This window comes from Cnephaeus nilssonii (assembly GCF_951640355.1).
Source record: "Cnephaeus nilssonii genome assembly, chromosome: 2".
In the NCBI taxonomy this organism is placed as follows: domain Eukaryota; kingdom Metazoa; phylum Chordata; class Mammalia; order Chiroptera; family Vespertilionidae; genus Cnephaeus; species Cnephaeus nilssonii.
This window is the reverse complement of record NC_137073.1, coordinates 34,756,568-34,779,753: the sequence shown is the minus strand read 5'-3', so window position 1 is coordinate 34,779,753 and position 23,186 is coordinate 34,756,568. Positions and strand designations below refer to the sequence as shown.

The following is a 23,186-nucleotide window of genomic DNA, read 5'->3' as shown; positions in this document are numbered from 1 at the left end:
CAGCCTTATATTGACGTGTGTGAGTGTGTGTGTGTGTGTGTGTGAGAGAGAGAGAATTCATGAATGCCTGTGTCCGCTAACATACGTGCTCACACCAGACCACAGAGTGAGGAAAAAAAGACGACACCACACATTATCAACTTTCATTTGTACATTTTTGTGTTGCCTCTCAGGGACCGCTAGATGTTTTACAGGGAATGTAGTCAGTGAAATCTGTTTAGTCCATTTGGGCTGCCAGAACAGAATACCATAGACTGGGGGACTTATAAATAATAAACACTTATTTCTCTCAGTCCTGGAGGCTGGGAAATCCAAGATCAAGGCACTGGCAAATTTGGTGTCTGGTGAGAGCTCCCTCCTGACTGCCTGTTTCTCTCTGTGTCTGCGCAGGGCAGAATAGAATAGGCGAGGGAGCTCTCTGGGCCGCTTTTATAAGGCCACTAATCCCATTCATGAGGGCTCCACCCTTATGACCTAATCACCATCTTCAGATCCATCACAGTGGGAATTAGGATCTTAACATATATGCATTGCCAGGAAGGGGGGAGGGTGGCAGAAGCACACAAACAGTTTATAGCAGAGTCCATTGACCTATTTCAGACATGGCAACTAATAAAATCCTCTCTGTTTTCAGCAACTGGAAGAAAAACTCAAAGGACAGGCTGACTATGAAGAGGTGAAGAAAGAACTCAAGTAAGTGTGAGATGCCTGCTCAGCCACTCATGAGCCAAAGCTCACTGGGGACATTTGCTAAAAAACACCATGGCAGTGAGCAGGCAGCCTCAGATCCTTGGTTGCGGCATCAGCAGACGCTGCACCACAGGGCCGTGTTCTAGGCCGCCCTAGGTGTTTGCCCTGAGGCCTGTGCCTGAATTATTGGGCTTTTTATAAAACTGTGCATTTTAAGTAGACCAGTATGCACAGAATTGGGAGTTATGACCATTTTAGACATAAAATAAGAGCTTGTTTTTCAGTTACAAATCCCCCAAGCAGAAGCAGAACAGGGAAACTTTTCCAACTGAAAGAGTACACCCGGCCTCCCACCTCCCTGGCTGCCTAGACTCCAGGACTTTCATCTCCCAACCTCAGTTCCCCACCCGAGAGGCAGCATCTGAGAGTGTTGTCCCTTCTGTGCTAGTGCTACATTCTCAAGCTCAGACATTCCCTCCTCAGGGCCCACCACCCACTCTGGCCCTCCTGCCTCAGACTCCTTCCCCAGGGCCTACTCTTGGCCCTCTGCAGCTCCCAGGCTCTGGGCCCTAACCTGTCCCCCAATTCTAGCGCCCTCCAAGCTCACAACCTCCTCCCCTAGCCTGAAGCTCATGGGCAACCCCTCAGAGAACACAGAGCCCCCTTATCCTCCGGCCTGGCCTCACAGTCTGCCCTGGGCTTCCCCCGCCTCCATGGCCAGGTCATCAAATGCTGGTAGGAAGTCACTGTGGTGTGTGAGCCAGGTCCCTGCAGGCTGTGTTCTCTCCACTGCTGCCTTGGCTCTGCGCTGCCCGGGGATCCTGTTTTGTCCCCACCTGAGCCTTCAGCTGACACCCTGGTGCTCTGCCCTGCAGAAGAGACAGACATCCCGCATCTTCCCCCTTTGCCTTGAAATCACTCCTGTCCTGGCTTCTCCTATCTCTCCAGGCTGACCCCTCAACCTGGACCCTGACTTCCTTCCTTCCTACTCCTTCCTGCTATTCTATCAGCTCCTTTCTCTTGCTGACTTTTTCAGTTTCTCTGTTTAAAATAAGTATATACAACTCGCCATGCTGTTCTTTGTGTTCTTAATCCCATTCCTCGGGTCTGCTAGGAAAGCCCATTAGGCCTCTTCGACCTTCTCACCACCACGTCCAGGGGCCGTCCCTTAGCCATGACCCCAGCCTCCCTGGTGAGGTGCCGCCAGGTTCTTTGCTCAGTCCTGTGCAGCCTCACTCCCTCTGCCACACAGCCTCTGCCAGGACCTTCTTGGCCGACCCCTAGCCCTCTCTACAGCTCTAGCTTCTTCAAGCCCTGTACTCTCCCTCACCCCGTTTCCAACTCAGGGATATATATTTTTTTACCAGGTTGACCTTCTGTACCTGCCTTCCTATCCCGTCTTCCCTTCCTTTCCGTCTTCTTCCCTCCTCAAAAGAAAGAAAATGTGCTCCATCCCCTAGTGTTGAATCAGAAGAACTGATGTGAAGGCCTTCACCCAAGACCCCGTCCTCCCCAGCCAAGATCAGTCCCACACGCCCACTCCGACTGCCTCCATTCCCAGGAACCAAGGCTCCTGGACTCCAGCCTGTAGCTCATCCCTGGTCTGTCCCTCCTGTCTGCCCACCTGCCTCACTCCTCCCAGAGCACCCTTCCACCTTCCTGCCAGCCCTCTTGTTGCATCTGCACACCACAGCCCCCACCACGACGTCAGCATCCGACAGCCACCCCACTCGGTGGCTTTCCTGATAAAATGTGTCCTTGGCCTCCCACTTCCTCGTGATTTCAGTGCTCTTTCAGAAACATGCTCACGTTTTTTTCCCATCTGTGCCGGCGTTTCCACACCCTGCTGTGGCCTCTAAAGCATCCTGTTCCTTCAAGGCCCATCTCAGACTCTTAACTCCTCAATGGACAGACCTTGCCTCCAGCCTGATGAGGTCTCTCCTGCCAAGGGCCCCACAGGTTTTCTCTTTCCCGTGCTCTTTGGATTTTGTCTTCCCTGAAAGAGCCCATAATGTTCGTGAGGATGAGGAGAGGAGTGGTTCTGATTCTCCAGTGTTGGGCACATAAGTCCTCGGTAAAATCTGTTAACTCCATGAAGAGACACCGGTGTTTCACTATGAACTTGGAGACTCCATCTTCTCTTACATGGTCCTGAGGAAGCTCTCAGGCAAACATATAGTTGTGAGCAACCTGATGGCCGCCGAGAAAGAGCAAGTTCCAGGCATCTGCCTGGTGGGTGGGGCCAAGTCCTTTAGTGTTTCCTACAGCACTCCGTGAACTAAAACTACGGCCTGCCCACACCAGCTCCTCTCGTGCTGTTCTGTTAGCTTACATGACAAGGGCCACCGCGAAGGTACAACCACAGGGAAACTAAGAGCAGTCGGCTGCTTGCTGAACCTCGTGGTGGCTTGGCAGAAAGTGGTCTCCCGGGACCCTTGGCATTTTTACACACTGCTCTCCTGGTGACACTTTCATGGAGCTTAAAGAGGGCAGAGGCTGACGTCATGGCTTCGAGAATGCTGGCAGAACTCAGGTGGCCTGTGCCTGAGATGCACAGCCCGCCCTCATTACCGCCTTCCCTCCTCGTGTGTGAGGGGAGCACCCACGTGGACTCATTTGCCCTTTCCTCCCCAATAGACTCACAGAAAGAAAGCAATGTCCATGTTAAAGAGACACTGGAAACAGCAGTTCTGGGCACCTGACCTCACTCAGCTCTCGGGCTTGTTGAAACAGGCTAGAGACTGGTGTGATTTCAATGATAAGGAGAAATAAACCTGCTCTCCCACATCTTTGCAATGATTCTCCTTCCCCAGCCCAGGGCTGCAGAGAAGGTCTGTGCCAGCTTTTGAGCCACCCGGCTGTGGGGCCATGCTCTTTGCCCATTTCCCTGTGCCCAGGTACCAGCTACCACTTGAGTGTGTGGGGTGATAGCCCTGTACGGTGCTGAGATTTCTCTCTCTCTCTCTCTCTCTCTCTCTCTCTCTCTCTCTCTGACTTCCTTGTACCAACGCTTTCATTCCCACTAAGCTTTACAAATACATTCCACTTGCATCAATGTTATGCCTGTGTTCAACTTTAAAATTATACTCTGAACAGACCTGGTGTGATTCCATATGGAATGATTTACATGCCGGGCAAGAAACTTTTGCTGGCCAACTGCTAGTTGTGTAGTTATTCTAGAGACATTATCAGATTATAATGCTGCCAGGGAAGTTGTTAAAGTTGTCAGATCCTCTTGTCCCGGAGAGCAGGAAACTGTGATGTTGATGCTCGTTAGTATGGCTGTGAACAAAGGTCAGAGTAGGAAATAACCGCCCTGTCTTGCTCTTCGCAGTATTCTGAAGTCCATGGAGTTTGCACCGTCCGAGGGAGCTGGGACACAGGTACATGGTCTCACTTTGCTTTTAGTGTGTATGAGTGTCAGCATGACCATGTCACTTTTGTCTCTAGGCGAGCTTCACTATCTCGATATTTCTGTGAGACCTCTCGCCCTTAGCTGGCCAATCATGCCTCAAGGACACTTAACCAAGTTAAAGCAATTTGTCTTTATTTAAAAAGAAAAGTTAGTGTTTTCCAAACTGGTAACCCATTTTCGGTGAAATTGTGATTTTAGTTGGTACTAAGAACTTGAATAAAAACAATTTCAGATTGTGTTAAAGATCAGCCCAGAAAGGCTGGCTTGGGTGCTTTTATTATCTACAGAGGCAAGGTGACAATAGCACTTGATAATCTGGTAGCCAATTAAAATTTAAGTAATCTCATGGAATCCTGCTCCTGATGCCCATAAAACAGCTGACTCTTTGTGGCTGGCACCTTTACAATGACTTTCTGACAGGTGTATGGCTCTGCAGCCAGTACTATTGCCAGATGAGACGCAGGTTTAGACCACTTGAATTTTGGGACAAAATAGAGAATAGTTGTCTAGAAGAAGAAAAGTTATTTCAACTGGAATGAATTATTTTGGAAAGGAACCTGAGTGTGTTCCATGCGTGTGTCGGTCACCATCAGGAGAAGTCAGATTTCTGTTACATGTTGGGTGGGAAGCTGGGGAGCAGTGTGGTCGTAGGGTCTGAGGCCTGAAGACTGGAGGGCGGCCGCCCGCAGTGAGCCCCACTCTGCCCTGTCTAGGACGCATCCAAGCCCCTGGAGGTGCTGCTGCTGGAGAAGAACCGCTCGCTGCAGTCCGAGAACGCCTCTCTGCGCATCTCCAACAGCGACCTGAGCGGTAGGTTGACAGGCTCTCACGAGCCCTGCTCGGTCCCTTCCGGGGATCGAGGAAGAGGAAGGTGAACCGTGAGTCTGGGCCGATGCATGACGGGAACATCACCAGTTGATGAGAACCTTGACTAATAAGTGTTTGGTCTCCTCATCCTCCTCACTGCTCCTCTCCTCCCCCACCCCCGCCTGCTTAAAGACGGTCAAGGTGAGACTTGTGGCTGCAGAGTGTCTGCGGAGGTCAGTTAGGGCCAGTGTTGCAGATCGCAGGAGGGACACTGGAAGGATGTTGGCTTTCTGATCTTTGCCTAGTTGTGTGGCCTCTCTCTCGTGGTGTTCCGGGGCTGCGGACCAGGTCAGCCCTGCCCTTCCAGGCTCTGGAGCCTTTCTTCCTTCGTCAGGTTTTTCTTGGGAACACGTCCCCCATCCTTAGCCTTTCTTTGCTCATCCCAAAATGGTGGCGTCACTGACTGCTTCTGGTTTTGGCAGCTGGTAAACCATTAAAAAGTGTCTCGGGCTCCGATGGTATTTCATTCTTAAAATGTGCGTGCCTTCGATCGAGTGGACTCGGTGCAGTGCATTCGCCTCCGAGCAAGTGGTGTGAGAGAATCTGTTGGTCCCAAAATGTCAGTGTTTGCTGCTCCTCAGGTGGGGCTCTCCTGGTAATAGCTCGAATGCCAGAGGCCCGCGACTTGTCAACTCTTTACTGTGTGTGGTACCGGCTCCTTGTCACTTTAGGAGTTTTAATCTATGTCAAGGGGACTCTCCAGGCTGCAACGTACAAGAAAGGTGCAAACATGAAATGCATGTTGCTTGTTTCCGGGGGGCCTTGTTTGGCTGATTTAAAAATTCAATTGAAAAACAAACCAACACTGCTCATTGGCCCTTGTAAAATATGCACTTTTTTTCCCTTATGTGGGGCAAACTTTGCATTTTGGTCTTGGTTTTTTTTCCCTTTTGAATCCCCCATAATGCATTATGTTTGCCCTTCCTTGTAGGGTCAGCCAGGAGAAAAGGGAAAGACCAGCCTGAGAGTCGGCGTCCTGGACCTTTGCCGGCGCCCCCTCCTCAGTTGCCCCGCAACACGGGGGAGCAGGCTTCCAATACTAATGGTACACACCAGTTCTCACCAGCGGGGTTAACTCAAGACTTTTTCAGCTCATCCCTGGCAAGCCCCAGCCTACCCCTGGCTTCTACAGGAAAATTTGCACTAAACTCTCTCCTCCAACGACAGCTAATGCAGTCCTTCTACTCCAAGGCCATGCAGGAAGCAGGAAGCACAAGCATGATTTTTTCAACAGGTCCATACAGCACAAACTCCATATCTTCCCAAAGTCCATTACAACAAAGCCCAGATGTAAATGGCATGGCCCCGTCTCCCAGCCAGTCAGAAAGTGCTGGGAGTGTCTCCGAGGGCGAGGAGATAGACACTGCAGAAATCGCCCGGCAGGTGAAAGAGCAGTTGATCAAGCACAATATCGGACAGCGCATTTTTGGACATTATGTCTTGGGACTGTCTCAAGGGTCCGTGAGCGAGATTCTGGCCCGGCCCAAACCATGGAATAAGCTGACCGTTCGCGGCAAGGAGCCTTTTCACAAGATGAAGCAGTTCCTCTCGGATGAGCAGAACATCTTGGCTCTTCGCAGCATCCAAGGCAGACAAAGAGGTGAGAGACTTTCATGGGTTGGCACCAGCGTGTGAGCCTGTCACAGAGTGCTGTCTGTGTGTCTGTGTGTGATGAAACATTTGTGCATCACATCACGTAAAATTCTCTTCAGCTCTGCAATTTCCAGAGTTCAAGGGTCAACTGGCAAGAGTAAACGTTGTTAGATTTGGGAGATCCAGCCTCTGAAACCCACTCATCACTTCACATGTAGTAAACTCAGTATTTCAGTACTGTGCATTGAATCGGTAGAATTACATTACGTACAATATCTCGACGTGTTTAATGTCCAGTGATCGATTGGCCTTGGGTGCTGGCCTCACATGAGGAGGAGTCCTTGAGGTACCAACCAGCCCTAGAGCAGCAGCAGCAGCTGGGGTCCATCCTCACACAGAGCTGCTTCCGTCGAGAGAGTGTGTCCTCTCTTCCGCCACACAGAAGGGAGTGTGTCCTGTGGCCAACTCGCTCCCAGTGCTTATGTTCTATTAAGTGATTTATTTAGCATTATGAGCAAAACACGCCTGCCTTCAGTTCAATACATGAAAGTTTCATTAAAACACCCTTCCTACCCCGCCCTCCATAAAAAGATAAAAAGTCAGTGTGGTCCCTATTTGAAAGAATTCCTTCCCTCTCTAACAGCAGGGGATCATTCTGCTAAACCAACAGTGATAGAGAGAGGTAATCTTAGACACGTTTGAAAAACATTGAAATTTAGGCTCAAAACAAATCAAAGGGAGACATTCAAACAGCATCAGTTTGCACAAAGCACATCGAGGTTTTTATGGCGATGTTAACTGTCTTTGGATGATTAATGTGAGCTTTGTCCCGGGGGCTGGTGGGCGAGTCACTTGGCGGCAGTGCTCCCTCTGTTTGCCCTGGTGGCGTTGGTGCCGCCGGCCGCAGGCCCGTCTGATCTCCTTTTGCAGCAGAGCCATGGCCTCTGAGGCCCATCAGCCAGGGAAGGGCCTCTCAGAAGTTTCTAGTAGCTCCCAGATTGCACAGGAAACCCCGAGCCCTCTCGGTAGTTACAGGTGACTCAGATCTCATGTCACGCAGCCCATATCGTCAACACCACCATCCCCCTGATTGTTTTGTTCTTACCACACTTGTTTTTCAACAGAGAATCCAGGCCAGAGCCTGAACAGACTATTTCAGGAAGTACCGAAACGAAGAAATGGGTCTGAAGGTATGTTGCAGGCAGGTGTTTTTCTTTGCAGTTAGTAACCTAGGAAGCAGCATGTCCTTAGCTGTGTATTTGGGTTAAAACTGTGCAGTGTGATTCTGGCCTGGAACCTGATGGAAAAACAGATAGTAAGTATAAAACAAAGCACGGGTTCAAGTACACAAGGCCCCTTCCTTCTGAGCTGCTTGCACTCTACCAAGTGCAGAAGAGGTGGCCTCCACCACTAAGATTTAGTCCCCAAATAAGAATCCCAAATCCCGTTAGATTCAAATTATACCTTTTCCATTTTCTCAGAAGCAGGTGAAAGAATAACAGTTGTTGCTCTGAGAAAAATCAGGTGACTAAGTCAAATGAGATATTGCTGCTTCCTTGTACTGTCTTTTAATTCTGAAATACGTTGAAGGTGCTACGGAGTGGACAAATTCCAATCATAATCAGTTTTCCTGTGGGCCCTAGCTAGCCAACCCCGACCACACTCCTTGGAGTGGCATCTTTAATGGGGCTTGGTCCCAGTGGTATGTGGGTTTTAAATGGTTTGGTGTGGCAGTTTATATTTAGTAAGGTAGTGAAAAATTAAAACGTGGATGGCTTCCAGAAAGAACTGGGGCCAGCCCCCGGGCCGTAGTAGCTTCAGTACATCTGTATTGTGGCTACTCTGCAAAGCATCACTGTGTAACCAAAAGACTGAATTCTTGTCCTTTAGGGATTTCTGTAGGCTCCTCTCCTCATTCATAAATTTAAAAAAAAATTTTTTTTTATATTAGAGAGAGGAAGGGAGAGGGAAAGATTGATAGAAACATTGATGGGAGAGAAACATCGATCAACTGCCTCCTGCACACCGTCTACTGGGGACCAAGCCCACAACCCGGACATGTACCCTGACCAGGAATCTAACCAGTGACCTCTTGGTGCATGGGACAATGCTCAGTCCACTGAGCCACACGGGCTGGGCTTATTCATAAATTTTTAAAAGACAGGATGTGATAATAGATTGAAAATTTTAAGTTTAGCCTTTAGCCTCTTTACTTTGTACATCCAAATGATTAATAGGTAATCAGCCTCAACCTTTTACCCTTCTTTTCCATTTTTCCTTTTGGGATACCATCCTCAAATACACGTACAGAACCTTGAACATAGCCCCATGTCAAAGCAGTTATTGGAGTTGCTTTTAAATGATTTTCTCTCCCTGGCCCCAACACATGGGTGTCCAGCTTGAGTAAATGTGAGAGCTTATCCCACTGGCCGAATAGCATTCAACGTCAGGTAGATTCAGCACGAAGTCCTTCATGCATGGGGTCATGGTACCTGCTGTGAAGGTGCATGCACAGCAGGTACAGGTAAATGGGAGGCCATATCTGCCTCCTTACCACCACCAGCCTCAACTCCTGTGAGATCTGTTGATCAGAATGACATCTTTGTGCAGCACTGGTTCTTGTTCCAGGTGTGGGTTTGATGTCATTGGTGTGGCTTCTCCTTGCAGGTAACATCACCACCCGGATCCGAGCCTCAGAGACCGGGTCCGATGAAGCAATCAAGTCTATCCTGGAACAAGCCAAAAGGGAACTGCAAGTGCAGAAAACTGGTATGGGTTCCACTGTTTTCCAAACTTAATTAGAATATTGTCTTGGGCATTCTGGTCAGCAGTAGTTAACTTTTCAATTTAAAAAAAGGCAGAATGTATGTTTTCAAGTATTTAGGCAAGTGCTGTGGGTCTTTTGCTAATAGTTACCATTCTTTTTCTGTCATTCTTGAACATTGAGTCAATAAGGTACCCATGTTCTAGGATCTTATTGACTCACTTTAGTAGTTCTTTTTTAAATGCAATGTAGCCTTTTTGTTATTTGGATATATATTCAACCAAACACTACCAAAGAAGAATGGGTGAAAAATAAATTCTTAACAGCTGTTTTATGGAATGAATGTTGCTAGAAAGAGCAGGAGATTTTAATAGATGGATGTCCTCCTCTGCGGTCCAGATCTAGTCTCCCTCAGGAATTGGCCCCGAGCTTCCTGAGAGCTGCCTCCTCTAAGAGGAAAGAACTCGCACATTTCGGCGTTTCTCTGCTTGAGTTTTGAAACGAGAAGCGCACCATGCCATAGATTCAGCTCACACCGCTGGAGAGGAAACTGGGTGCCTGAGTTATCTTAGGCATGAAGCCCTGCTCTGCAGAGCCCCTCCTGCTCCTGCTAGGCCTGGCTTCGGGCAGCTGTGGCAACTGAGGACGGGCCACCCCCATGATCAGGGGCTCCTCTCCCCAGGCTGCCCACTCCCACATTGCTTGTTCAACGGGTGAGCTCAGTGCTCCCTCTGGGAAGCAGGCCTGGGCTGGGCATTTTTAGCTACCTTAACCTAGGTCTTCAAACCAGTTCCTCACAGCAACCTTGGAAAATAGATTTTGTTATCCTATTATTCCTGATTAATACGCTGAAAGTTAGAATAATTTGCCCAAACTCATTAACTGGTAGACTCTGGATGGAAACCCTCAAAGAGGGTTTCCATCCAGAGTCTCGTTCTTCACGGCTCGTTCTTCACGTGTCGCAGGACCACTGGTAGAGCACTCTCAACTCCTGTCCCAGCATTTTGCCCTCTGTTGCCACTTGCCTCCTTCCAGATATCCTAAAGTGGTAGGAAATGACTCCTGTGGGATCAAGCCTGCCAATGGATAGAACTTTCAATTTAGTATGTTCTCACCCTCAAGGCTAGAGTTGAGGTTTAAGCCAGTCCCTCCTCTGGGTGGCAGAACAAACAGAAAGCTTGGCAGGGCACCCCAGGCAGCATAGGAGATACCCCCGAATTGAGAGTGAAAGGCCCACCTCGAGGTGTATCATCTTCTCTCCTGAAGATGTGGTAGTGCCCTCACCCAGAAGACGCTGTGAGGGTCATGTGAGTTGGAAAAGGGAGGGCCCTCTGTTAACCAGTAAAGTTGAGTCCTCAAGAGGCATTAAAGGTTGTCACTGTTGTTCGAGGCATTTTTCAGCGTCATTTAAAGGAGAAGAGCCAGTTTGTATGACTTCTTCCTCCAGATATGAAGGCACATTAAAGAGCTGGCTCAGCCAGAGGGAGCATTCAGCCCAGCACCTCTCAACCAGGGCCTCCCTCCACAGTTCCCCGGGAGCTGGTTGAAAATGCAGGTGCTGGTCCAGCCCCACACTTGCTTCTCAATCACACACTGCAGGGCTGGGGCCTGGGTGTGTGCATCTTAAGCGCAGCTGGTGATTCTGGTGCACAGCTCGAGTTAAGAATCCTTGATCTAGTCCATTACCCATCCCAAATTTACAGATGGAAAGCCTGAAACCCAGTGATGCCTTGTGATTCCCCGGGATCAAAGGCCGGGATCCCTGCCCATTGCCCCTCATTGTGGGGCTCGGATTGCTGGCCACACGACAGTCACCCACCCAGAAGAGAATCTGGGCTAACCCAAATACAGTCACTTACACTGGGAGACTGGTCTCTCATCAATACTGTTAACACTGTTTCTAAAGTTTGACAAAACCACTAGAATTTTAGAATATAGAAAAACTACAAGAATGGTTTTAAATCATCAGGGAAAGAAAGTCCAGGATGGGTGTCACTGACTATTTGCGTACTCCCTCTCTCTTATCACACAAGATGCACGAATGTCTCACTGATGGGGCACGTGCTGGACAACTAGAGCTATGCAGTGCTCCCAAGTAATCCGCACTTTGTAGTAGGTCAAGTTAGGAAGAAGTGGAGTGAAAGAAGCATGCTCCCCTGGAGAGGTGGCGGCTGGGCCACCATCTAATCTCTGTGTTTGTTCCGTGCAGCAGAGCCCGCCCAGCCTTCTTCCACATCTGGCAGTGGGAACTCCGATGACGCCATCCGCTCCATCCTGCAGCAAGCCCGCCGAGAAATGGAGGCCCAACAAGCTGCCCTCGACCCCGCCTTAAAACAAACACCACTGACACAGACTGACATTGCCATCTTGACCCCCAAATTAATATCCACCTCGCCTATGTCCTCAGTGTCCAGCTACCCTCCTCTAGCCATCTCCTTGAAAAAGCCCGCCTCCGCCCCCGATTCCAGCACCCCCACTCTGCCCAACCCCCCAGCCCTCAAAAAGGAATCCCAGGACGCACCTGGACTGGACCTCCAAGGAGCCACCGACTCTACACCAGGTGTCCTGCGACACGTGAAGAACGAGCTAGGCCGCAGTGGCGGGTGGAAGGACCACTGGTGGAGCACTGTGCAGCCGGAGAGAAAGAACAACCCTCCTCCCGAGGAAACAAAAGCCGAAGAATCCAGCAGCGGGAAAGAAAAAGGTGGCAGCAGTCAGGCGAGGGCCGAACGCAGCCAGCTCCAGGGACCCTCCTCCTCCTCCTCCGAATACTGGAAAGAATGGCCCAGCGCCGAGTCACCATACTCCCAGAGCTCAGAGCTGAGCCTGACCGGAGCCAGCCGCAGCGAGACACCCCAGAACAGCCCCCTCCCCTCCTCCCCCATCGTACCCCTGTCCAAGCCCACCAAGCCCTCTGTCCCTCCACTGACGCCTGAGCAGTATGAGATCTACATGTACCAGGAGGTGGACACCATCGAGCTCACCCGGCAGGTGAAAGAGAAGCTGGCCAAGAATGGCATTTGTCAGCGGATCTTCGGGGAAAAGGTAAGGAATTCGATTTGGGGGCTTGGGTTTTCCCATCTGTTTTCATTGCTTAGAACTAAGTATCTGGAGGACATTGCTGTCACCCATTGCATTAACCAACGAGTATAATGGGTTGTCCACTCCCAAACTTCTGGAAAGGCTGGCTGGTGAGTGTTCCCTTTGCTGCATCCCATTGGGGACCAGGATCTGGGCTAGACCCTCTCACCAACTGTGCTCCTTTAGATCACTTAAGTCACACTGTGAGGGGGATGGTAAAGTTGCCATTGGACAGCCAAGGAAACCGAGGCTTGGGGAAGTTAACTGACAACGTGCCCCAAGCTGACAGGTGACTGAATTAAAGTCCTGCCTCTGCTGCCAAGTGCAGCCCAGAGGCACCTCTGCAGGCTTCTTTGGCCAAAAAGGGATCTGACAACAAAGAAAGACGGCCAGCGTGCAGAGAACACCAAGGCTATGTAAAGCATAATTGCACCTTTCTCATGATTCAGAGGGCACTGAGGTACTGTCCAGCAGAGATTAAGTGACTTGCCCAGGAATGCATGGCTAGAGGTGGCCCGGGCAGGGCTGCCCAGGGTCCTGGAAGCCCTTGTTTCCACACCGTCCTTCCCTGGCTCACAGTGGCTTGTGGATGAGCTCCCAGACTCTTTCTGTTCTTGGCACTTCCTGGTAACCAGATTCTGGATAATGGGGATTTACCAGGCCTGTAAATCCTCCTATATAATAAAAGGCTAATATGCAAATTGACTAAACGGCAGAACAACTGGTCACTGTGATATGCACTGACCACCAGGGGGCAGACGCTAAATGCAGGAGCTGCCCCCTGGTGGTCAGTGCGCTCCCACAGGGGGAGCACTACTCAGCCAGAAGCCGGGCCCATGGCTGGCGAGCACAACAGTGGTGGCGGGAGGATGTCCTACCAACAGCTTAGGCCCGCTCCCTGCGAACATCCCCCAAGGGCTCCCGAACTGCAAGAGGGCGCAGGCCAGGCTGAGGAACCCCCTTCCATCCCCCCACCGGGCCTCTAGTATAAGATAAACATAATACCCCAGGATCATTTTAGGTTAAGTAACGAATGCTGAGCATAATGAGAAGTGCTCCATTCCCCTAAAAGGCAGCCCCCCTGAGGGGTGTGTAGCTGGGTCAGCAGTGGCCTTCAAGGGGCCGACCCACCCACCCCTACCCCCACACTGTCCTGCCTTCACTTCAATGGTTGCAGTGTGGTGCTATGAATCCTTGCAATATCTGATTGTGATCTCTTTGTCCTGATTTTTTAAAAGGTGATGGGGGAATAGAAATGAGGATAAAATTTAAAGTCCCTTGAAATTTCTAGTTCAGTGTTGTAAAAATATCATTTGAGAACATTTAAATAGACATTTGTGCTCATGCCTTAAATTTAGCAAACTTAATAGTGTTGAACTTGTTTGGCCCACGAGTGCAGTTTATTCTGAAACTTGAGAACTTTTCAAAAGACTGATCGGATGCAACCCCTAAATATCCCTGGGCTGCATCTGTGTCCTGTGGGGGGTGTTTGTGCCCATACATATGTATGGCCATATGTGAGCATAAGAAAACCCGGGAATGTATGTGCAACTCGTTGATTGTCTACAGCATTTTCCTCCCAGACTGGCTCCCCCGTTGCCACCAGCTCACCTCTGGGCCCCTACCGTAGAGCAGGATGGGATCAGAGAGAACAAATCTTTCTAAATGCCACCTTGGCCCAGCACCAGCAAAGGAGACTGGCTTCCAACATCCCACCAGTATCTGCTGCTTCTGCCTCTAAAGGGGTCCTTGGCTTCAGCACCTCAGCCTTTCCTGGCGCCACCAGGCGAAGAGCAAGATGATTTCGATGTTTCCTCTTGGGTTGTCAAGACAACGACCCTGCAGCCTTGGCAGGATGGAGACCCCACCCCTCCCTTTCCCAGCCTGCCTCTCCCTGGGAGCTATAAGCTGTGACTATAACTATGGCTTCTCATGCCAGGGCATCAGCCCACCGGTGACCTTGAAAAGTATTCCCCACTCCAGGCTATCCCCATCCTCTAAGCACTGGTTTTCTGCTCCTCCCAGAAGCACTCCCTGTGCATCCTCTGTCTCTGTCACACCTCCCAGCGTCCGTGCATATCACTACAGCATTTTGCGGCCTCACGCTCACCCCTGAGTGCTGATGCAATGGTCTTTGTCTGCCACTCCAGGTGCTGGGCCTGTCCCAGGGCAGTGTCAGTGACATGCTGTCCCGGCCGAAGCCATGGAGCAAGCTGACCCAGAAAGGCCGCGAACCCTTCATCCGGATGCAGCTCTGGCTAAATGGCGAGCTGGGCCAGGGCGTCCTGCCAGTCCAAGGACAGCAGCAGGGGCCAGGTGAGGGCAGCCCTGGGCTGCTGCAGGGAGGGAGAAGGGGCATCTAGGCACAAGGCGGCCAGCCACATGGCGCTGCAGGCAGAGGACTGCCCCCCTTCCTGCACCACCTGTTGCCATGGACTCACTTCACTTTTTAGGAGAGAGAAGGTTGTGCCTAGCTAATTTTATAAGCAGCGGAAAATGAGTTACCAATTAAGGAAATGCTGTTTATACATAAATATAGGTAAAAGTCAAGTAGCTAAATCAGGGAATCAGGAAAGATCAGCCAAAGGCACGGAGGTGAAAGCTGTGATGGGCGACAGCCTCCACCTGTTCCCCAGCCAGGGTCCTACCTTCTACCAGCAGCACTTGGCCTGCCTGTATGGACCCTGCATTCTGGCCTCTGCCCATAAGGAGTGGGGAACCCTCCCTTAGGCCTTTGGGACTTTATGCTGTCCCCCCTCTGCTAAACTCAGTTCATTAGAAAGCTTTAAACCCCTGGACTTTTTTCCTCATTTAATTGTATTCCTTTTTCTTATTTAGTCCTCCATTCTGTGACGTCACTACAGGACCCTCTGCAGCAGGGCTGTGTGAGCTCAGGTAACTAGCTGATTCCTCTTGTTTTGTATGAAATATTTCCCGGCCTCATGTTTTCCTGTCCTCTGGTCTGGAACGGGGAGACTCAGAGGGCCCCTCATTCTGGATGTGGGAGCTGAAAGCATGGTAGGCTGTTGGCAAACTGTGTCCTCGTGGTTGTAGTTTCTGAGGGGGAGAGAGGGTCGGCAGCTGAGTGCAGCGTTCCTGCAGCCTTTTCTTGCTCCTCGCCGCAGTCTCTCATCAGTCTGTCTGTTTCTAGGTGTAAAGCCTTGTGTTCATGGCTGGGGGCTGCGGTTCAGGTCAGGACAGATTCTGTGCTCGGGACTTCCATTGATAGGAGGGCACAAGGAATGGGCATGCATCGCTCCCAGTGGGGTCATGGTAAGGGGCAGTCAGGTTCCTCTGGAAGATTCTAGGCTGCCTTCAAACAAGAGGAAAATGAAGGCAGGAAGAGTCGCAGTTCAGCATGTGACTGGATAGAGAGCCAGCGACACAGCAGAGTGGGGCTGAGGCCAGGGATCCAGCCTGGGAGCAGGTGATGGAGGGCCTGGGATACGGGCAGAGATGGCATCTGAGATCTGTAAGGTCCTTGAGGTGGCACCTCTGCTGTGCACCCGAGGGCTGGTCCACGTGCCCATGCTCCTAGACCCCCTTCCGGGTCCTTCCTGCACAGCTGTTCTCACCCAGCTTTCAGGAACAGCCAGCATCACGAGCTGTTCTTTTTCCCTTTCTTTATTTTTCTAAACATCTTGATTAGTCTCCATATCCCATTGATTCATTGAAAACACAAACAAAGCTAAGTGAGGAGCGTGAAGCCCGCCAGCCTGCTGGAAGTTTTACGAGGGAAAACATGTGTAGTGAGGGAACAGCTGGGCGGCAGCGGCCGCTACCACTACAAGATGCCAAACCCACACACAGATGCAGCCCGAGCGCGTAGGTTGCAGCGAAGTTCCCGGTTGGGTTTTTTGTTTGTTTTAGGTATCCCATCTGATTTTGACCAAAATGGAGGTTGGAAGGCTGCGTCTTGCCCGAGCTGTAGGCTTCTTGGCTGGTTATCTAAATGGAGTGGTTGTCCATCTGAAGAAGGATCAGGTGGACCTTCCTCTCCCTTCATTTCTGGGCTGGCCCAGTACTGGAGAACTTAGGCAGTACTGGCTCACATTCAACATTCATCAGGGAAAATAATGGGCATAGTTGTTTGTGCTAGAGTTTGCGGACGTTTGCATGGAAAATCAGCCTTGCCTCTTGCTCTAACAGAAAGTTGGCCTCCTCTTAAACTCTCCAGAGCCTTTGCTACCCTATCAGTGTCAGGACTGAACTTGGCAGAATGTGACTAACATTTCTTAGATCAAACCCCCCTATTCCTAAATAAAACAGGAAATCTCCTGCAGTTCCAAGTCGGTTATGATCGATGCCAAAACCTTCTCTGTGTCTGAACAAATCTTGGAAGAATGGCTTTTTGCTTTTTGTTGTATAGCAGGTAATCACTACCGTGCCGGATCATTCATACAGCAGTCACATTTCCAACGTAGGAAAACACACAGGGCTCCTAAGAGGAATGTAAATGATGTTTGTAAGCTATCAAATTACTTTATAAAATAAAGTGATATAAAACTCTTGGGGAGTCAGTGAGCCTCTTGATAAAAGTAAGCATCATAGAACTTCCTAGTGGCTTCTGTAAAGAAGTGGCAGGCTCTCCCTGTGCCATCTCAGTAAGACAGGAAATGGATGCAGATCCCTTACCCAGTGCACCCATGGTCGGTCAGCAGTAGGGAAGCCATCCATACAAACAGTGATGGTGATGACTGGAGAAATATGGAAAAATATTTCTCATATCCTAGGAAAATACAAACTTGCAAGTATCATGGTAGCTATGCAAAAATACTTTTCTAGATCAAGAAAGCTAGAAAGTGCTTCAAAATGGGAAGAAAGATCTTTGCACAGTGGCAGGATTGTGGCTGGTAGTTTTCCTTGTTTGAAATTTCTTTACTATCAGTGTTATTCTTTAAGATTGCTTCAAAGAATTAAAGTAGTTGTGCTTTTCAGTATGTGGCATTTAGATTCAAAAAACAGAATTACAATGATGGAAATCATTGGGATGAATGCCTATAAAAGACTCCAGAATCTTCTTGACAGCTTAAAAGAGCAGTGTCTCTGAGGAAACATTCAACATTGCTCCCCCAGAACAGGGGAGTGAGGCCTATTTCTCCAGTATTCTGAGTCCCTGTTCTCACCATGGCTACCTCAGAATCCTTCCAAGAGACTCCAGACCCAGAAGGATGCTCTGCCTTGGTGGTGGCTCCATGAGGTCTCTACCCCGGGGCAGCTTGGCTCCAGGAAGGTAATTCCAACCCTGAGTTGGTTTATACCTGAATATTGGTGAGAATTCAGGCTGCCAAACTAGCCTGGAGGTCAGGTTAGCCTCCCAGGTGCAGGACTTTGGAAGACTTGCCTTCTGTTCATAGCCCTTCAGTAAGAGCTATAGGTTTATTGCCAAGATGGTGTGGACCTAATGCGTGGCTCTGTGCTTAGTTACCATGGCGATAGGGTGCCCCAGGAGTGGAATGGCCTCACTCATCTAAACAGGAAACTGCTGACACAGGAATCTGTTTTCCTCACTAAAGAATTCCTGTCTTGCCTCTTTCTGCCCAACTCTGTTGTCTCTCAGCATCTCTATTTTCCTTAATGATTTGTATGTCAAACTTGCTAATCAGTTTTATGATAAGGAGAGAGAAACAATGATTGCATCATTTTTTTTCCCTCTTGGTGGTTATAACCATCTCTGAATGCTCCTTTGATGATCTGAGCGTTGGGGTGATAGCCTTGGGCAGTAAGGGAAGTTGATGTGCCATTTTCAGCTAGTAACCTGTGCTTTTTGTTGAAGCTGTTGAGGCCTTGAAGAGTAAAGAGTGCAGAGGGTTCTATGCCAATCATGAGTTACCTGTTCATATATTTCCTGGTAGTCTAGTTTTCTTCAAACATTTTTGTATTGTCTTCTTTCAAATCCCTCATGTCCAGTGTCATGGGAAGGTGGGGCAGTGGTTATATACAGGGATTCTGATCTAATATGGTAAACCTATTTGAAGGTAGAATTGCAGGTAGTCCTTTGGAATTGGTTCTCTAAGTCTCCCGATTACAGCTTTAGCAATAGCAATGCAGGGGGCGGGGCAGAAGGGAGGAACACTTATGTAGAAGGAGAGAGAGGGGCCTAGCAAGACCATGTTCTCTGCCTGTGGCGTGCAGTTATTGCTCACCAGTTAGCAGTGCGTTTAAAGGGAAGAAAGCCTTGAGCTATAATGAAGGGTGTGTATGGGGGGAGGGGGTGTCTTTGTAGGTAGGTACATAGATAGGTAGATATGATGTAGTAAACCATTGGATTTTTTTTCTTTTTTATTCCCTAAAGCTCTTCATAGTCACAGTCTCTGGGTGTGATTAATCTTTTTGCCCCTAGGGAAGAAGGAGAAAGAAGAAAACTCTAAAGGGGAGGAGGGGTGGGAGGAGGAACGGATTTTCCTGGCTGCCACCTTAGTCATTACATACAGAAATCTGATAGAGGATTGTTGCCCAGTGTATTTGGCTTTATAACTTTTTAATATGGGAGTGTTTCAGCGTTGTAGCTAACAATCATCCACCCCAGCTTCAGATGGATTATTGCAAGCTGTACAAGCAAAAGGATGGCCTGTTCTCCTCAGATTAATCACAAAATATCCGGCTTTTTCCCAGCGTGTCAGTCAGGAACTGCGGGTTCCAAGTCTTCCCCGCCCGTGGCGAATTCCGTGGCTCCGTGTTCTTATTTTCTATCAGCAGAATATCAGTTGCCTCTTGAGAAGACAGCTGCTGCAGTCCGTCTCTAACGTGGGTGGTCCCATGTGTAACCCCTCCCTGACATGATGACCACGAGCTGTGTGCTGTACATGGCCTTCCACGGCCAGATTTACTGGCCACAACCCCTTGTTAGGGACAGGTCCTTTTAATATGCACTGTCTCTTGCTTTGTGCCCGTGAGATGACCAGGAAAATATGCCCAGGATTTTAGTGCTTTGAACTCGGCAGTAGGATTTGATGCAGCTTCCTTGAATAAGCAATCAGTTCCTCAATTTTAATGATTAAATCAGGGTGGGGCATTTGGAGGCAGTAATAGGAAGAGGAGGGGCTAGTTGCACCCCCAGAAAATCCATGGCACTTTCTAAAGCAGGCAGAACCCCATTCACTGCCTTAGAGTGGATTTGATTTGATTTTTTTTCTCTCTTCTTTTTCATCAGAATAAATCAGTGAAAGTAACTGTTGGTTCTCTCCAAAAAGAATTATTCTGACCCTTATTTATTTTGAATAGCAGAAAAGGCTTGACTATAACTAACTTATACATAACCATAGACAACAGAACAAAAAACAGAAAAAATTCTGGTAAGTGCATGTAAACTAGAAAGTGCCCCTCCTGACGCAGGTGGCCACTACGGGTCATTTGGCCGGGGGTTCAGCCTTCTACACCCACTGGGTATGGTGGCCAAGAGAACTAAGTGCCCATTCATTTCTTTCTTTCTTGGTTGTAACCTGCATTAGGACTTTTTTTTTTTCTTCTTTTTAATCAAGAGTGCCATAATAAGGGAATTTTCTACTCTGAGGTCAGAAAGACAGGTTTCTGGATTCAGACACAACCTACCTTCTTGTTGTCTGTTATCGGTTATTTATAACTGCAGGTGTGCAGTGGGCCCTGTGGCACTGAGGGAGTCCAGGGGAGGGCAGTGGGTCGTGAAGGGCGAAGGAGACAGAGAGGAGAACATTCTAGGTGGAGAGCTCTGCACATCGAAAAGGGAACTTTTGAAAAAGATGAAAGCATTAGAGGCCCCTAATTCAGAGGCCCTATATTTTTCTTTTAAAGTGACAGTAGGAAAATGGATTGTGGGTAAATTTGTCTTTTCTTGATGGAGAATACTGTTGCTATTGCTGCCCTAAGGCTTGTATAATAAGAAAGGTGTACATCACGGGATAGAAGGGAGGGTCTTTGCTCTTGGAAGGTAACCTTTGTGGCCTGCCCCTTTGGTGGCATTGGCTCACCCAAAACCACATTTCACCCAGTGGTGGCTCCTTTCCCCTGTGGTGGCTCTTTCTTGAGAGGAGGTGAGCCTTGGCCAGTGATTGGTGGCACAGCTCACCAGGGTTCTCACCAGTCCCATTCTGAAGAAGACAGGACAGAAGCTAGAGGCTGAAGAGGGTGTTTGGAGTTCAGAGGTGAAACCCCTTGCCTAAGACCTTAGCAGGTGGACCACCAAGGGCCAGATTTGTGTCCAGGGAAAGAGCTTCCTCTGCTTGATCTCCACAATCAGGCAGACAAGTGTCTCAAGACAACAGCAGCAGCATGGCCTCCAGTGTGGAGTGTGAGCTCTGCCTGGCACAGGAGGTGGTACCAACAGCTGCTGAATATGCCCCAGGCAAGCTGGACAGTTCAAAGAGAAATTGTCTAGTGCTGCAGGGTAGGGCTTGTGAGGCTCAGAAAACCTTCGTAGAGAAGCAAAGATATCACATGGGGAAAGACACATACCAGTCAGTGGGCTATGATGGCCCAGCGCTCACAGGGCAGGTCCTTCAGCCCCATGGAGAGAAAGACTCTGTTCAAAGTGGGGGAGGGATGCAGAGGCTGTCGGTCGGTCAGAAGGAGAATGTGCCCTGGAACCTTCGGCTGAGGCAGGAGTTAGAGCACATCCCCCTGGGTCTAGGAGGTCCTTACTCACCTTGGGTGCTGTGTGGTGTCTTGCTCTGCCATCAGGGAGGCGTCTCCCCCGTGCCTGCCAAAATGGTCTAGGAAACTGTATTTCTCACCAATGCCTTTGAAGTGATTTTGACCTTATCTCGACTGAGCTAAGGTAAAAAGGGGTTTGGTTGTCTGCCGCTAACTCTTCAAGAGCGATGAGAGGCAGGCTGTGCAGCTCAGCGCCCCTATGAGCAGCCTCAGGAGGGTGAGGCAGCGCAGGGGCAGCCCCCACCCGCCTGCAAGCTGCAGGAGAGGAGGATGCACTTCTCACAGTTCCTTTGAAAGGTGATTGGTCATGATGACCTCCCTGTATTCCCTGTGTGTGGACGCTGCTTTGTCAGCTCTCGCAGCCATCCCCAGCATTTGGTGGATTCACAGTGGGGACTGGTCATGTGATCCTGAAACAGCCGCCCTGCAACATTAACACGGAGGGCAGAGGGACTGTGGAGGCCCTTCCACGCCTGTAACGCAGGGGTGGGACAAGCCGAGCCCACCAGCCCAGCCTGTCCTCCCCTAGAGCACAGTGCACCTGCAGACCCCGCCAGGCATGCCCGGGTGGCCACTGAGCGAGAGGGCAACTCGGTTTCATCTCAAAGCAGCACATGTCCCTGGGAAAGGCTGCTCCAGCATAAATTAGCCCCCAGAGTTATCTGCTCCAAGAGTGGGATTTGTCGCTGTGCCTCTCCAAAAAAGGAGGAGAGAGTTAAAATAAGAGATTTATTTCAATGTTTTTCCTATTATGGGGGGTGGGGGGCAGGTGTGAATAAGTAAAGTGCACCATTTTTACAAAATTTAAGATTTAAAAGGTCTTCCACCTTTTTAAAAACTAAGTCACCCTTCCTCATCCCCAGCCCCAGATGCCCTCCCCAGACGTGATCATGTTCCCAGTTTCCTGCAGAGAACCCATGTGTTAGGTATATTTTCCCCTCAGAAGGGCAGGACTCGGGCACTGGGCTTTGCTTTCTCATCTAGCGATACATGGTGGAGACTACTAGGTTAGTACATAAAGTTCCCTCTTTTTACAGCTGTAGGGAATTTCTATATAGGGATATATCATATTTTATTTAACCAATTACTAGTGAGAGGTGTTTAGATTGATTTCTACAGCAAAACATAAACTTGCAGTAGCCAGCACACATAAGCAGCAGTATGCCAGCAGGCTCAGAGCACACGGCCGAGGGCTCACCCTGCCTCTGCCACTGATGACTGTGTGGCTTTGTGCAAGTGACTTGACCTCGTCTGTAAAATAGGAAAAATAAAGTACCTATGCCTGAGACTGTTGGGAGGTTTGAGTGAGTTTGTGTAAAAAAGCCTCCAGAACAGCAGCTGCCACTGCAGCCACTGCCATTATATGTTGTCTGTGTGCACAGAGCATAATATATCTGCACACAGGAAATGTCAGGCCTCTGACTTTGAAACAGAAAAGAAGTCCAGCCACTCATTCCTTGGGTGGAAATTATCAAGTGTGAACATTGCTGGGTGGCAGCCAGCACCAAGGTCCACCGAAGGAGAACCTACATGCAGCTCTTCGATTCTTGGTTTCCCTGAAGTGCCATCCATCTTTCGACATTGTCCCTCCGTCTACCATTCCTTGAAGTTGGCCCAAAATCTTGAGCTTTAAGAGTAAGACTGCAGGTCATCACACAGGCCATTTGGGGCAAACCAGTGCTGAACCAGGCCTTCTTGTCCGGACGTAGGGTGACTCTTAGCATGGGTGAGTGGCAGAACCTTCCCTATCAAGTTCTCTCAGTTGCTTTGCCTGAATCTTCCGTGCTGGCATGTCCTAACTCCCTTTTTGGAGGAAGCCCCAGCAGGCCCTCATCACAGGTCTCTAGACACATCTCCTTCCTCTCCCTTGTAGACTTTCTTTGGAAAATCGAATTCACAGTACATTGCTCATTGAGTACAAGAGGCAAAAATAGGTCATAGGAGCAAATGAGGACTTCAGTTTTCAGTGGTTTGGTTCTAAGGAAGGATGAAGAAGCTTAAATGCCTAAAAATCCTCAGGTAACTTTAGAAAAGTAATTGGAATAAAATGGGGAAACTGGCGTATTTGCATCATTTGTGTGCCCTGCACAATGCTAATGGCTTTAATCCTTAATCATGGACATGATTTCCCCTGTCTTCTGGATTGAG

At 49.3% G+C, this 23,186-nt stretch overlaps 1 protein-coding gene across 17 annotated transcripts in view; it reads left to right on the top strand.

Annotated features, from left to right (window-relative positions):
- CUX1 (cut like homeobox 1) overlaps positions 1–23,186 on the top strand; it is a 353,788-nt gene that overhangs the window by 277,146 nt on the left and 53,456 nt on the right. For 5 of the 17 annotated variants that reach the window (XM_079786428.1, XM_079786424.1, XM_079786414.1 and 2 more), the window contains 9 exons: positions 635–693; positions 4,025–4,073; positions 4,819–4,915; positions 5,904–6,572; positions 7,690–7,755; positions 9,233–9,334; positions 11,539–12,374; positions 14,561–14,726; positions 15,249–15,305. In XM_079786428.1, coding sequence (XP_079642554.1) covers positions 635–693; positions 4,025–4,073; positions 4,819–4,915; positions 5,904–6,572; positions 7,690–7,755; positions 9,233–9,334; positions 11,539–12,374; positions 14,561–14,726; positions 15,249–15,305 — 2,101 coding nt within the window. The remainder of the gene's footprint in view (positions 1–634; positions 694–4,024; positions 4,074–4,818; positions 4,916–5,903; positions 6,573–7,689; positions 7,756–9,232; positions 9,335–11,538; positions 12,375–14,560; positions 14,727–15,248; positions 15,306–23,186) is intronic. The other 12 variants (XM_079786418.1, XM_079786417.1, XM_079786416.1 and 9 more) reach the window with 6 other exon arrangements.